This window comes from Vulpes lagopus, chromosome 22 (genome assembly GCF_018345385.1).
Source record: "Vulpes lagopus strain Blue_001 chromosome 22, ASM1834538v1, whole genome shotgun sequence".
Lineage (NCBI taxonomy): Eukaryota > Metazoa > Chordata > Mammalia > Carnivora > Canidae > Vulpes > Vulpes lagopus.
The window spans coordinates 9,139,880-9,155,042 of record NC_054845.1 but is presented as its reverse complement, the minus strand read 5'-3'; the positions used below and the strand labels follow the sequence as shown (position 1 = coordinate 9,155,042).

General features: G+C 39.6%; 1 protein-coding gene across 3 annotated transcripts; it reads right to left on the bottom strand.

The window, feature by feature from the left end:
* Window positions 1-344: 344 nt before the first annotated feature.
* MAIP1 (matrix AAA peptidase interacting protein 1) lies at window positions 345-15,127 on the bottom strand. 3 transcript variants are annotated; one of them, XR_005985008.1, is made up of 5 exons: window positions 14,549-15,127; window positions 9,141-9,212; window positions 8,612-8,738; window positions 7,331-7,432; window positions 345-5,512 (listed from the first exon to the last, which is right to left on the bottom strand). XR_005985008.1 is itself a non-coding variant. In XM_041737172.1 (5 exons), the coding sequence occupies exons 1-5, from the start codon at window positions 14,990-14,992 to the stop codon at window positions 5,434-5,436; spliced, it is 870 nt and encodes a 289-aa protein (XP_041593106.1). In that variant the 5' UTR covers window positions 14,993-15,029; the 3' UTR covers window positions 345-5,433. The 3 variants fall into 3 exon arrangements, 1 of the variants encoding a protein (XP_041593106.1); XR_005985009.1 differs by lacking the exon at window positions 7,331-7,432 and adding an exon at window positions 7,140-7,293; XM_041737172.1 differs by having other exon boundaries at window positions 7,331-7,478; window positions 14,549-15,029.
* Between the last annotated feature and the right edge of the window lie 36 nt (window positions 15,128-15,163).

The window sequence follows — 15,163 nt, the reverse complement described above, 5'->3', positions numbered from 1 at the left end:
TAAAAAAATAAATCACCTTGGCAGGCCTCATCAAAGGAAGAGAATGGAATTCACATGTTCAATGGCCTTTTTCATTTTATACTGGTTTAAGACATCTGCAATCATTGATATACAGAAATAGGCCCCTCACCTTCAGTCCCTGATAGCAGAGTAGTTAATAATCCTCAGCTAATAAGAAGTCACCAGAGGATGATTTTGGATCATCCAAAATCTCAAATATATATAAACACGAGCCATTCCTTTGCAAATAGTAAATGTCAAAATGCTTCCAGATGCCCAAAAACTTGGTTTTTAAACATTATCCTCTTAGTCCTCTTAGTTACTGTAACAAAACTACCATAGACTGGGTGGCTTAAACAACAAACATTTATTTCTCACAGTTCTGGAGAGTGGGAGGTCCAAGATCAAGGCGAGGCAGATTCAGTCCTGGTGAGAACCCCCTTCCTGGATTGTAGATGGCCATCTCGTTGTGTCCTCACATGGCAAAAGGAGATTTCTGGGGTCTCCCTTTTGAGAACATTAATCCCACTCATGACGACTCCACCTAATAACATGATATTGGGAGTTAGGATTTCAACATATGAACTAGGGAGGGACACATTCAGTCTATAGCAACCATCCTGAAAAGAAATCATGATTCTTCAGAGAAAACACTGATTTTTCAGGACTGAGGCAGGAAATGAAGATCCCATTTTTCATTATGACAAAAAATGCAGCATTCAAAGACTAATAACAACTATGGTCATGATAGTTTTTACCTGTCACAGCAAACAAATTATAGGGACTCCCACTGGTCAAATTGGGGACTATTCAAGCATCAAGATAATAGTAACTGTTATTGATACTGCATTGGCTGATTACAATTCATGAATTTGTGGTGATTTGTTTTTTTAAGGGAAGAGGCTCTGTTTTATAGAATGCCAATGGAAGGTATTATAGAGAGAATCATTAATTTGCAAACTATAGCAGAATTCATGAAAGGATCATTCTGTATATTAATTCCTGTTGCCAATGTAACAAATTAGTACAATCTTAGTGGTGTAAAACAACACAGATTTATTATTTAACAGTTCTGGAGGTCAGAAGTCTAAAATGAGTGAGTATGGCTGCTCTCCTTCTGCAGACTCCAGGGGAAAATCTGTTTCTTGCCTTTTCTACTTTCTAGATGCTGTCTACATTCCTTGGCTCTCATGGCCCCACATCATTCCCACATTTGCTTCCATTATTGCATCTTCTTCTCTCTGGTTCTGACCTGTTTCCCTTTTATAAGGGCTCTTGCAATAACACCAGGCTTACCCAGAAAATCCAGGATATTCTCCTCATCACAAGATCCTTTTTTTTTTTTTTTTCATCACAAGATCCTTAATCAGATCTGTAAACTCCCATTTTGCCATGTTAGGATAACATATTTACAGGTTCCAGATATTAGGATATAAACATCTCTGGAGACTATTACACAGCCTACCACCGTATACGGTGGCATATATGTGTGTATATGTGTGTTCTGGGTATATGTATATATGTGTATATATGTGTTCTATAATACCAAGTATACAAATCACTTGTGAGATATTCTTGCCAAAAATGTTTAACTTGAATCTAATCAAGTATTTAGTGCCAACTTCCAGCCAGCTTACAGAAATGACAGCATAATAAATAATCAAATACATTGCATGTATGGGACATGCTATATGTGCACTACCCTAGACTCCTCAAAGTTACAGTGTCATAAAAATAAATGGAGGATAGTCTAAAATTTTTAAAAGAACTTGAGACATAATAACTAAATGCTATGTGTGAACCTTGATGGGATCTTGGTTCAAAGGTATTTTAAAGACGGTGGAATTTTAAACTTGGGTTAAATATTAGATATTATGGAACTATGGCTAATATTCTTGTATTTATATAGGATAATGTCCTTAGTTTTTGGAAATGCACGTTGAAATATTTAGGATTGAGATACACAATTCTGAAACTTACTTTCCAATGGTTTAGATAAAAACTGTGTAGAGGGGGAGGTGGAGAAATGAAACAACATGGCAAAATGTTCATGTTTCGTTACTCTAAGGGGGGAGTATATAATCCTATATTGCAGCTCTGACAGTTAATTTTATGAGTCATTTGGTTAGGTCATGATACTCAGATAGTTGGCCAAACATTATTCCAGAAGTTTCTATGAAGACAATTTTAGACGAGATTAACATTTAAACCAGCAGATTTGGGTAGATTATCCGTAATGTGGGTGGGCCTCATTTAATCAGCTGAAGGCCCGAATATAAGAAGACTAACACCCTTTTGCTGCAAGTATGAATTGTGTCAGGAGACCATCTTCTGACTTAAACTGCAGCACTGACTCCTCCTTGGGGCTTCCGCCCAGTTTTAGTGATATAAACATATCTATCTTCCTGGGCTATCTAATTTATAGTTAGCTAGCTTATTGCTAGCCTCTCAAAAAGCTAAAAATGATTAAAAAGTAGCAGGATGGGGAACAGCTGGAGAGATTTAAATAACCCAATGGTGCATAAGAAAATGGCTTTGAAATGGGAAAATACACATATTAAATGCACTACATAGGGACGTGTAGTCTTTCCTTTATGGATAATTGAAGGCAGAATCAAAATTGTAAAGGAAGTAATGATAAATTAATAACAGACTTTAAAAATGAACTTCGGGAAACTTTTAAACAGTAGACAGAAAGGGGCTTCGTTCTCTTGGTGTCAGTGGCTCACACCTGAAATAGGGAACTGAATCAGAAAGAGTACAATGAAATGGAAAATTGCCAAATTGGAGAGTTCCAACATGTAGCTGAACATTTAAAGAGCTTTAAGAAGTAAACTAGATGGAAGTCAAACCAAACTTATGTCCCTTTAGATAAAATAACAGCCCCCCAACTTGATATATGTTGGCTATTGTAAATAATGCTACAAAGAACATGTTTTAACTTTTCTAGAATTTCACAGAAATATAATTTTACAATAACAACTCTTTTGCATCTGGCTTCCTTCACTCATTTGCCCATTCATCTACTGAACATGTGGGGATCTTTCTAGTTTGGAGTCATTAAGAAAAAAAGCTATGATATTCACATACAACACTTTGTATGCTTATCATATTCTATGCATCCTATATGCATATCCTATGATAAACATGTTTAACTTTATAAGAAACTGCTAAGGGCACCTAGGGGCTCAGACAATGCTCTGCCTTTGGCTCAGGTCTTGATCCCAGGGTCCTGGGATAGAATCCTGCATTGGACTCCCTGCTCACTGGGGAGTCTGCTTCTCCCTCTGCTGCTTCCCCTGCTTGTGATCTCTCTCGTCTCTCCCTCTCCCCCAAGTGAATTAAAAAAAAAAAACAAACAAAAAAACCTGCCAATATCTTATAAATGGTTGTGCCATTTTGCATTATTACTAACAATATTTGAGAATTCCAGTTGCTTCAGATCTTCACCAATATTTTGTACTTGTAGTGGTATCTCCATGTAGTTTTATTTTTTAAATATTTCATTTATTTATTCATGAGAGACACAGAGAAAGAGGCAGAGGCATAGGCAGAGGGGGAAGCAGGCTCCATGCAAGGAGCCTGTGTGCGACTTGGTACCAAGACACTGGGATCAAGACCTGAGCCAAAGGCAGATGCTCAATCACTGAGCCATCCAGGGGTCCCTAGTTTTATTTTTCTATTAAGGATGTAGAGCATCCTTCTGTGTGTTTACTGGCAATTAGAGTATCTTTCATGGAGAATCTATTCAAATATTTTGCCCAGTACTTAAAGGGCTGTTTAACTTTTCATTAATGAGCTATAAGCATTACTTGTATTTCCCAAATATAGGTCCCTTATCAAATGTATCTATTCCAACTATTTTCTCCCAATCTGTGACTTAGCTTTCCGTTTCTTACTGCTTTCAAAGAGCATTTAAGTTTTAATTTTAATATATTCCAATTTACTTTTCTTTAATGATTCATGCTTTGTGTATCCTAAGAAACCTTTGTCTATCCCAAGATAGCAATTTGTAAGTTTCTCTCTGTAATTTCTAGGATTTTAGCTTTTAAGTCTATGACTCATTTTGCATTCCCAATTTTGCACTAATATTATATATGTGAGAGGCAAAAGTTGAGGTTAGTTCTCATTTGAGTGTATAGTTATCCCATTTGCTAAAAAGATTACTTTTCCCTCACTCAATTACTTTGGCACTTTGTCAAAAACCAATTATCCAAGAGGTACAAATTTATTTCTGAACTCTATTCTGTTCATTGACATTTCTTATAAAACAGGTCTACTGGAGAAAAATTCACTCATCTTTTCCCTGTCTGAAAAAAATCTTTTCTCACCTTTTCTGAAAGATATTTTTGCTGAATATAGAATTATAGGTCAACAGGCTTTTTCTTTAACCACTTTACAGATGTTATACCAAGGTCTCTAATTTGCACTTTGAGGAAAGAAAAATACAGTCATTCTCTGCATGGAATGTCTTTGTTTTCTCCAGCTGCTTTCCAATTGTTTTCAACAATTTGATTATGGTATACCTTAGTGAGGTTTTATGTGTCACTCTGCTTATTGAATTTCTCGCATCTGTGAGTTTATAGTTTTCATCAATTAAGAAAAATTTCAGATACTATTTCTTATATTTTGTCTTCCCTACCCCAGTTTCTAGGAATCCAGATACAAGTATGTTAGAAGATTTGTTATTATCCCATAGGTGGCTACAACGGTAGCTGTATTTTTTTTCTTTTGGTGCTCTAGTAAGCTTCAAGTTCACTGATCTTCGGTTCTGCAGGGACCAATCTAGTGTAATTCCATCTCATCCTTCTCATCTAGCTAGTGATCAGAAGTAATCAAATAGCAGCACTGATTTTTAAAAATAAATCTTAGGGATCCCTGGGTGGCGCAGAGGTTTGGCGCCTGCCTTTGGCCCAGGGCGCGATCCTGGAGACCCGGGATCGAATCCCACATCAGGCTCCCGGTGCATGGAGCCTGCTTCTCCCTCTGCCTATGTCTCTGCCTCTCTCTCTCTCTCTCATAATTAAAAAAAAAAAAAAAATTCTTAGATGTACTTGAATTATTAGTTTAAATGTATTAACTACAAATAAAATATTTAAGGGCTATTAATTTAGAAATGTGTAGTTTTTTCAATACTTTATTGTCTACAAAATTATTTTATGTATAGTTAACATTAGAAATGATATTGAATATGAGACCAACAATGAGCTGTTGCAGTTTTTTTTTTACTTTGATCTCTTTTATAGAAGGCAATAACAATCTGTGGAAAATGCTTTATTGTATCATGCCAGTATACTACAAGGAATATTTCAAAATAATACAAAAGTAAGCCACAGACTTGACTAAGTGAAGATCAACTCATCCAAAAATCACTTTCCTTAATTTTTCATAGTAATTGCCAGAAGTCCAATAAGCTGATTTTTCCAAGAAGGATCATTCTAATAACTTTGAGTGTTCAATCCGTGCAATGGTCCAGTCAGGCTTTACTCCTTGTGTAAACTCCCTCTGAAATCTAGGGAAAAAAATTACAAATAATGTGAATCTTAACATTAATCCAAATACTTCTTGGATAATTACATAATTTGCAAATGTACAATAGAGGCAGTTTTTAGCAACAAGCTAATGGTTAATCATAAATAAAAATCAAGGGACGCCTGGCTCAGCAGCTGAGCGTCTGCCTTCGGCCCAAGGTAGGATCCTGGAGTTCTGGGATCCAGTCCCACACTAGGCTCCCTGCGAGGAGCCTGCTTCTCCCTCTGCCTATGTCTCTGCCTTCTCTCTGTGTCTCTCATGAGTAAATAAATAAAATCTTAATAAATAAATAAATAAAATCAAAACAAAAAAGTTTTATTTACCAATTCAGTCAAAAATATCCTCACAAAATTAGAACATTCTCCACTAAAATGAGTATTTTTAATGAACTGATATACATTGTAACATCTGCCAGTTCTTAAGAGAAACTTGGGTATTATTCTGCTATTAAATACTAGCTATAACAAATGCTTATTAATATGAGGAAAAATAAATTGGGACTATGGTAATGAAAAGGGTACTTTAATGGAATTTGGTTTATAGACATTAGGTCAATTTTGAAAATAACAGTTTTAGTAGGGAACATCAGAAAAAACAGAGGTGAGCATTGATTATATTGTTATTTAATTATAAATAATGTCTTGAAAAGGAGATGATTCAGATTTTGTATAACAAAGCAAAATTCAATAAAAAGAAGAAAGCACACTTCAAGAAAAGTGAAAGAAAATAAGGATACCTTTACCTTAGTGAAACGATATATTTTCTTTCTTAGGTCATTTTTGGGCTGTTTGTTATTTAAATCAAGTTTATATAGTTTTGGTAACGTACTCTCTTTTAAATAAATATATAATTATTTCTCCACTGACTGGCTCGATTGGTTCGCTGTTCCAAATCTTATTAGCACAAAAGTACATGACAGTGTCTCTTTTAAATCAGTTTCTAACCTAGTAGATAGTACCTACTCATATGCAGGAACCCTTCAATTTTGTATCTGAACTCCTACCAGAGTACCTGGTAGATAAGAAATGATCAATAAACGTCTAGAGAGTGGGATGGTCCATGTGCCAACTGTGGCAGATTTTATTTTCCAACAATGGCTATAACCATATGCCCCATCCCACATGTTCTTCTGCAATGTGACCCTGCTATTTCCCATAAAAACGTGGAGTCTCTCCATGCCCTTTCAACCACAGGTCCTAGGACTATTTTGACAGGTAGGCTAGGTGGAAATGATGTTCCAATCCCAGGCAAAGCTCCTCACTAGTCTAGCCAACGATCATGTAAAACACGTGAACAGCCTGAGCTACCACAAACCCAAGCCATGAAGAGAGGCCTTGGAGAATGAGATGTTATGTGGAGAAATCAAGGAGCACCAAGGGGGTGTACATGTGTGTGATGAAGCCACTGGGGAAATGAATCCTCCAGCCCCACCACCCTAGTTGATGACAGACGAGGCAAAGAAAAGCCCACAGCTGGGTCTTTCCAAAATTTCTGAGCAGTAAAACAGCAGAGAAAATAAACAGCTGCCTGAAGTGACTGAGTTTGGGAGTGGTTTATAATGTAGCAAGACAGCTCAAATACCTTTTAATTAAATTCAGCAATATTACCTCTTTCTAATTTCTGAACACTTCTGTTTCATGTCCAGTATGTCTTTATGACTTTCTCTCTTCTTAAATAACTTGTCAAATTTCAATCCTTTTCTTCCTAAAGCTCCCTTTAGTTTTCATACCTTCATACTTCCTTCATACTACCTTCCATTTTCTAGAGAAAGGAAACAATGAAATGAGATTAGACTTACTCATAACTTGCACTAAGAAGCTGTTTAGTTTCCACGTTCTGATCCCCCAACTTAACCTGGAATACACTGGCTCCACTTAAAGTTTCACTGGGGATGTTGGCACTGGTTAGATACCAAAAGCACATCAGGATGTTAACAAACTTCCTTCCTTAGAAAAAAAACACACACACACACATACAAATACAAATCACAATAATCTATCATCCATGTATCCACAATGAAAATTAGAAATTGGCAGCAGCTACACAGTTGTTACAGATCATTTTTTGTACTTATTCTATCCTAACTTAAGATACTTATATTGATACTTTTTTATTTTTAGAGAGTTCTCTTAGGGTTTGTGACATATTTGGCTTTTTCTCTGCATCTCAGAAAGAATAGTTATGATTTATTGAACATGTACCATTTATCCAATTCACCTTGCTATGTGCCTAATGTTTATGACAATGTCCTGTGTTAAAATGAGTTAATGAAAAATAAATAAATAAATAAAATACAATCAGTTAATGATCATGGTGCTGGATGCAATTTGAAATATTAGGGGAGAAGATAATATTTATCACTAAAAGTACCTATAGAAATATTTCAAATTAACATGTATATGAAAAATGTTTAACTATTTAAGACTCTATATCAGAAGTGCCTTGGAAAATATGTAAGCAAAGGCTAGATTTCCTGTGTGCCTGGCACATGATACATTTGCAAGTATTTGTAGAAGAAATAAATGAGTCAATAGATTTTTAGGAATAGGTATGCATAGGGAAAAAGGTATGCATTAGACAAGGAGAAGAGCCAGACAACCACTAAAGTTCCTTTCATCCTTTTTCATGCTCTCCAAACAAATCCAATTTGGGAGTTCCATAGTTAGTCTTATTTTCAATAAAGTCATTAACCGATATTATTTATTTTTTCTTTCACATCTTACTCCTATTTAATATACAGCCGGACATTTAAAATGCTGAATTGTTTCCTTCAGGTTAAGAAATATGAAACACAGATATTTTCTATTTGAGACATGATAGCTGCCTTAGACAATTTTCATCAACTTAAGTGACGATGCCCTCTCTTATGAATGAAATAATAGTAGACAATGGTCCCAGATACAAGGGTTTAAGTAACTATTTCCTATCTCTACTCTTCCAGAGTCAGGTCTTTAATGAATGTATTATTTTCCCTGAAGTCTGCTTGTACCAACAAACCCCCCTATTCCATGACTCTCCACTAGTTTAGCTTATCTGGCCAACTATTTATCATTTAAAGCTGACTATGCTTTAGCATTACCTTTCTCATCATAGTAAATGGAGATGTCTCCTGTCGATGTGTATACAATTTCATCTATGTCAGCAGCAAGGGCATTTTTATGGTTGTCAGGTAGTGAAGTAACCTTTTCCTTCAATACATGTAGCACCTGAGTATGGAAAAAGCAAACCATAGTTCACTTGTTGAATTTTCAAATGCCTTTCAAAAAGCAGATGAATTCTTTATGAATTTTTCTAAGCCTATTTTAAAATTTACTACCATATTTACTCATATTCAAAAGCAAGGCTGAAATGCATCAAATTGTTCAACAGTTAATTCCGAATAGAACACTTAGGATAAAGACAAATGAAAGACATAGTTACTTATGCCTTAAGTAGCAAGTCATTCTATTCTGTGCTTTTATATAATCCAAAGTACCAAAGTAAAGACACAGGGACACTGGCTAATGGCACACATACTACTTTTAAGCATAAATAAGGGTAATATGCATCATTCTATCGTAGGAGAATAACATATTTATTTTTTAAAGTAAATTAAAAGTATACTTTACCTCTTTGGCCACAAGTTCTTCCAATAGATCAAATTTACACTGTGACAGTAACTTGGACACATGAGCAAAAGCCTTAAAAAAAAAAAAAAAAGATGGAAAGAGGTTGGTAATCGTTATTGCAAAAGACCATGCAAAATACCATACAATGTACAATGCTCATATTTAAGTAGCTTAGTATCACAAAGACTATTTTATGATAAATAAATAATGTCAAATACTATGATTTGTTCAACAGTTAATTGTGTCAAATACTATGCAACATGTCAAATACTAAGATATCATTGTTAGGCATGACTCTTTCAAATTGATTGGCTTTTCTCTTCTTGTATGGCCTTCCCCTACCATATACAGTGGTGAGCTGATTGCCAATTACGTATCCACTTTCAGGACCTGGGAAAAGATGCTGTGTGTGTACACATTAGCTCCTAAATAAAAATCTTCCTAAAGATTTCCTTTTGAAATAATGAAGTAATCACTGTTATCACTGTAATGACTATAATATGCAACCCTCCTCTTAACCATGACCACAAAGAATTTGAGAAGCAGTACAATCTAGGTTGTACTGGGAGTCTAGAGATTTAGGTTGCAATCTGAACCTCATGAAGATTGGTAAGGCAGGTTTGAGAAAGTGGGAAAAAAGGTAATGAGGTCATACAGTTTCATACAGTGGATACCAACTCTGAAGTAGAAGAATCCCATTTTAAAGTAGGGGGAAATGAACTGCAATCCTCCACATCCTTTGCAGTGAGAAATGAAACTGCAGAAGACTCCACTTATCTTTAAGGAGCTTTCAGATGACATGAGAAGGGAAGTGAGTAAACTGACAAGTTCAAGAATTATGATGGGTAAGAACAGGATGACCTGAGCAGAAAAGTCACTTAGGCCAATCTGGGAGGACCAGAGAGAGCCTCTTAAAGAAAGATCTAAGATGAAATCTGAATAACTGGCAGGACAAGGAGGAAGTGCAGACATATCAGGCAGACAATAACTGTTTAGGACGGGATGGGATGGGATGGGATGGGATGAGCAGTGTTTCCCCCACATTCATATGTTGAAACCCTAACTCCCAGTACCTCAGAAGATGACTATATTTGGAGAAAGGCTCTTTAAAGAAGTGATTAAAAAAGCTGAGCGTGGGCCTTAATCCAATCTAACTAGTGTCTTTATAAGAGGAAATTTTGACAAAGCACCCAGGGCACATGCACACAGAGGGAAAAAAACCATGTGAGGACACAGACGACAGCCGTTTGCAAGCAAAGGAGAGAAGGAAGCCAAACCTGCCAAAACCTGGGTCTTGGACTTCTATACTCCGGAACTGTGAGGAAATAAAGTTCTGCAGTTTAAGTAACCCAGACTGTGGTATTTGGTTATGTGCCCTGGAAAACTAGACAATAATAGAGTTGAATTCTGAGAAAATGCATATAGCTAAATGGATTTAAGGACCCCTTAAAAACACTTTAAAGGTCCTGAGGGTTCAGAGACACTTTTATATGTCAATAAGCCTTCATGTGAGGAAGACGGGTGGTATTTAGGTAAGAAGAAACAAAGACTATAGTGATCATGGTGAAACCCAATCATTACATTCTAGTTTGGCCAAGCTATGACGTTTGTGTGGCCAAAGATTCCACCAGAACAAATGATCTGATAAGATAATAACAAACCATTAGGAGGCTGCTCTGACCAGGCTTTGATAATATAAGATTGTCTAACCCAAAGAGACTTCTATGAAATAGCCCTCTAACGCATGCAAGCAAGATACGGGAAAATAAACGCTGCATGATTAATGTGGTTTGATGGTGTTACGTAATAGGGAAGCTCAATCATATGCACATATCAATCGTGTGATATTGTGATAAGGCTGTAAATACACATTTATTCTTCCTACTGGTTCCTGGCACAGAGGAGCTCCTAAAATAAGCCCCTTTCAACATACCTGAGTTTAGGCTAATGAGGTGACTGTTGTCAGAAGAACCAACCTTGTGATTAGAGGGTTGGAACTTTCAGCTCCACCCCAAGACTTCAGGGAGGGGAGAGGAGCTGGGGATTGAATTAATCACCAATGGCCAGTGATTTATCAATCATGCCTACATAATGGAACGTAAATAAAAACCCTACACAAAGGGATTAGGAGACATTTCAGGTTGGTGAACACGTGGAGGTGTTGGGAAAGTGATGTGCCCAGAAAGCATGGAAGCGCCATACCCTGCTCCACACCCTTCTCTGTACATCTCTTCCATTTTGCTATTCCCGAATTGTGTCCTTTTTAAGAAACTGGAAATAGCCAAGTAAATTGCATTCCTAAGTTCTATGAGCTGTTCTAGCAAATTATCGAACTTCAGGAAGGGCAATGTGGCCAATTTATAACTGGCCAGTCAAATTGAGAAAATGCATATATCCAAATGGATATACTTATGAGTAGCATCTGAAGTGGAGGCAGTCATCTGGGACTGAGCCCTTAACCTATGGGGTCTGCGTTAACTCCAGAGAGTGTCAGACTGTTGCAGGCTGCCCTAATGAGGCCTGGATGACACATGAGAGTCTAGCCTAGAGAGGCTTCTAGGAAATAGCCCTCTTTTTCATAGAAAAGGCTAAATCTGGCAAACAAGATTATAGGAAAACATACAGTATATGATTAATGTGGTTTAATGACAGTAATAGGGAATATATCATGTTATTTGTACGTATTAATGGAAAGCAGGGTCTGTGGAGCTAATAAAGCTTAGTTAGCACTGGACCACCTATTTCTCAGGCTCATGCAATGAATAAAAGCTTGACTAGACTGTACTTAACTATCTCAACTGCTAGTGACTAGAGGACCAACACTGCTTGTAGACTGGGTCACAGGACAGTACATATAATGCATCCTGGAGCCAACTGTTTTATCATCTGAAAAGGATTGTCAGACTAGAATGATGATCCTTAAGATGCCTTTCTGGGGGTGTCTGAGTAGTCTCATTAGTTAAGCATCTGCCTTAGGCTCAGGTCATGATCCCAGGGTTTGGGGATCGAGCCCCACATGGGGCTCTCTGCTCAGGAAGAAGACTGCTTCTTCCTCTCCCTCTGCTGCTCTCCCATGCTTGTGCCCTCTCATTCGGTCAAATCAGTGAATATGATCTTTTGTTTTAAATTTTTTTTTTTTAATTTATTTATGATAGTCATACAGAGAGAAAGAGAGAGAGGCAGAGACACAGGCAGAGGGAGAAGCAGGCTCCATGCACCGGGAGCCTGATGTGGGATTCGATCCCGGGTCTCCAGGATCGCGCCCTGGGCCAAAGGCAGGCGCCAAACCGCTGCGCCACCCAGGGATCCCTGATCTTTTGTTTTAAAAAGACTTTTTGTTTTCATGTTCTCTGGTTAAAAAAAAAAATCCGAATGAACATGATCTGACGATAACTTAATATTCACAACCCAAGATAACATTTTATTGCTGGGAAGTTAGCTTAAGGAGAAAGGGCGAGTGGAGCCCAGGTGAATAGATGAAGTAGCTAAAGTCTTTGCACCAGCCCTAGAATTATACCCATGCAAAGAAAGATACAGTTGTATCAGGAAATCTAGTAGGGAGAAGGTTTTTTGGCTGGGTCCTCTTAAATCTTAGGTGCTGATGAACTGATTTGCCTGATATAAAAGGGTACGTTAAGTAATCAATGGCTTTAGGGAACTGGTAAATATTTGCCATGGATGACACATTCCTTTTGAAAGTCACAATGGTTAAATGGTTAAAGCAAAAACTGACAGATGAGGCAAAAACTGTTTATAGACTGGCTGATGAAGGTGTGGAGATACTACTTAAAAGCAAGGAGGAGGGCTAAAATAGGACCAGAGTGGCTAAAAAGTGTCCCATGTTCCTCTCTGTTCAGAAGATATGGGGCCTAAGGCCTGATTCCTGTCCATGGAGGCGAGAAGATTTCATTCCTTACTGACACATAAATGAGCTGGTACAGTTATGTAATGCTATGAGGTAGACAAGCTCACATATCATTGGTGAGTACGGAGGCGGACAGTGGAATCGTGCCAATTGACCTCTGCATGCACAAAAGACTTTGAGAACTGACACAGCGGAGATTTACCTCTTATAATGCTATTAATCAAGCTTGCCCTTTGCTCTCTAATCTTCTTATAAACACACAAAGCAGTCAAGAGTTGACGCAAGGAAGCAGGAACCAGGAGTTAACATCAACACTGATTGTACAAAGTTGGAAACAACTTAGGACTGACAGGTCGTACAAATAAATATAAAAACGGCTGTGTTTACAGAAACAATCTGAGATAAATTAGGACTATATCACTATCAGTATACGATCAGCACTGTGAAATGGTTGCAGTTACAAGTTTAAGCAATATGACAGTTTTGAGTTGGGAAGCAGACTAGGACTTCTGAAACGTTTGGGAATGACCAACTCTCTAGGTGATCCAAAACAAATTTTTATAGAGGGACTTTCCTCCCAGAAAAATGCCTGGACCCACACAATCCGTAAAGGGCAGCCCAGCTGGCTCAGCGGTTTAGCGCCTGCCCTCAACCCAGGGTGTGATCCTGGGGACCCGGAATCAAGTCCCACGTTGGGCTCCCTGCATGGAGCCTGCTTCCCCCTCTGCCTGGGTCTCTGCCTCTCTCTCCCTCTCCCTCCCTCTCTCTCTCTTTCTCTCTGTGTGTGTGTGTGTCTCTCGGTGTATGTCTCCATGAATAAATAAAATCTTTAAAAAAAGAAAAAAGGGGCAGCCCCGGTGGCTCAGCAGTTTAGCGCCACCTTCCGCCCGGGGCCGGGGCCTGATCCTGGAGACCTGGGATCGAGTCCCACGTCGGGCTCCCTGCATGGAGCCTGCTTCTCCCTCTGCCTGTGTCTCTGCCTCTCTCTCTCTCTCTCTCTCTAAATAAATAAATAAATAAATAAGTAAATATTTTTTTTAAAAAGGGGAAAAAAGATAAAGTTCTGTTTTTCTCCCCCAAATTACACCGTTGCACCGTCTTACTCTTGCAAAAACAATCGTTAACTACTCATTCATGTATCCAGCAAAGGTCTGCGCGCTGCCTACTGTGCGCCAGGCACCGCCTCCTCGACCGTGTAGAAGAAGAATCGCGTTCAGGAACGATTAAAGCCGTGGTAGCTTTTGAGTGGCAGAAATGGGCTTTGAATCGCATCCATTTCTATCGGATTCAAAACCTGTAGGCGGAAAAAGAAACCGGGGGGCTCCACCCAGGCGGTCCCAACCGGACCCCGCACTCCTCGGCGACCTTGCGAAGCATCAGCAGAAGCTGAATTGAATGAAGCCCCAGAAGGAGCCTCGGGCTCCGCGTCTGGGTCCCTAACCGCCCCCCCCCCATTCGGATTAACTGCAGAAAACGCATCGCTGGACCCTTTTCCCCCCTTTTTTGCGTGTTAACAGCTCAACCCCCAACTCCGCAAACCAACCTGCTTCGCTCCCTCGGAGAATTCCGCGATGCTGAATTCCTGGTCGAAATAGGCCCAGATTAGGAAGGCGTAAATTCGAGTCCGAACCCAGTTGATGGGGTTGGAGAATCCCAGGATGATCATTTTGGTTTTCTGGCGCGGCTGGGGCGGCTCCTCGGCGCTGTAGGTGCGCCGGGCGTCGGCGGGGAAGGCGGAGAGGGCCGCGCGCGGGCCCGGGGGGCTGAGCAGCGGACGCGGCGGGCCCCGAGCGAGCAGCGCCGAGGCCCCGGCCCCGCGAGGAAGCGGGGCCGCTCCGGAGCCGAGGCGGCGGCGACAGAAGCAGCAAAGTCCAGCCAACGGTGGCTTCACGTCGGCTCCCCCGGGGGCCGGGGGTCCGGCGGACCCGCCCGGCAGCGGCGGCGGCTTGAGCAGCAAGCGGGGCCGCAGGCGGACGGCCAGCGCCATTTTTATGACTTCTCACCCCACTTCCTGTCTGTGCTGCGCCGAATGGACGTCGGCGGGAAACCAGCGGAGCGGCTTCCGGAGAAGGAGCCTAGCGATAAAGCGGGCCTGCCTGCTGCTGCCGCCGCCTCTGGCGAGTCAGCCCCGCGCCGGGTCTCACCGAGAGGTCTCCGC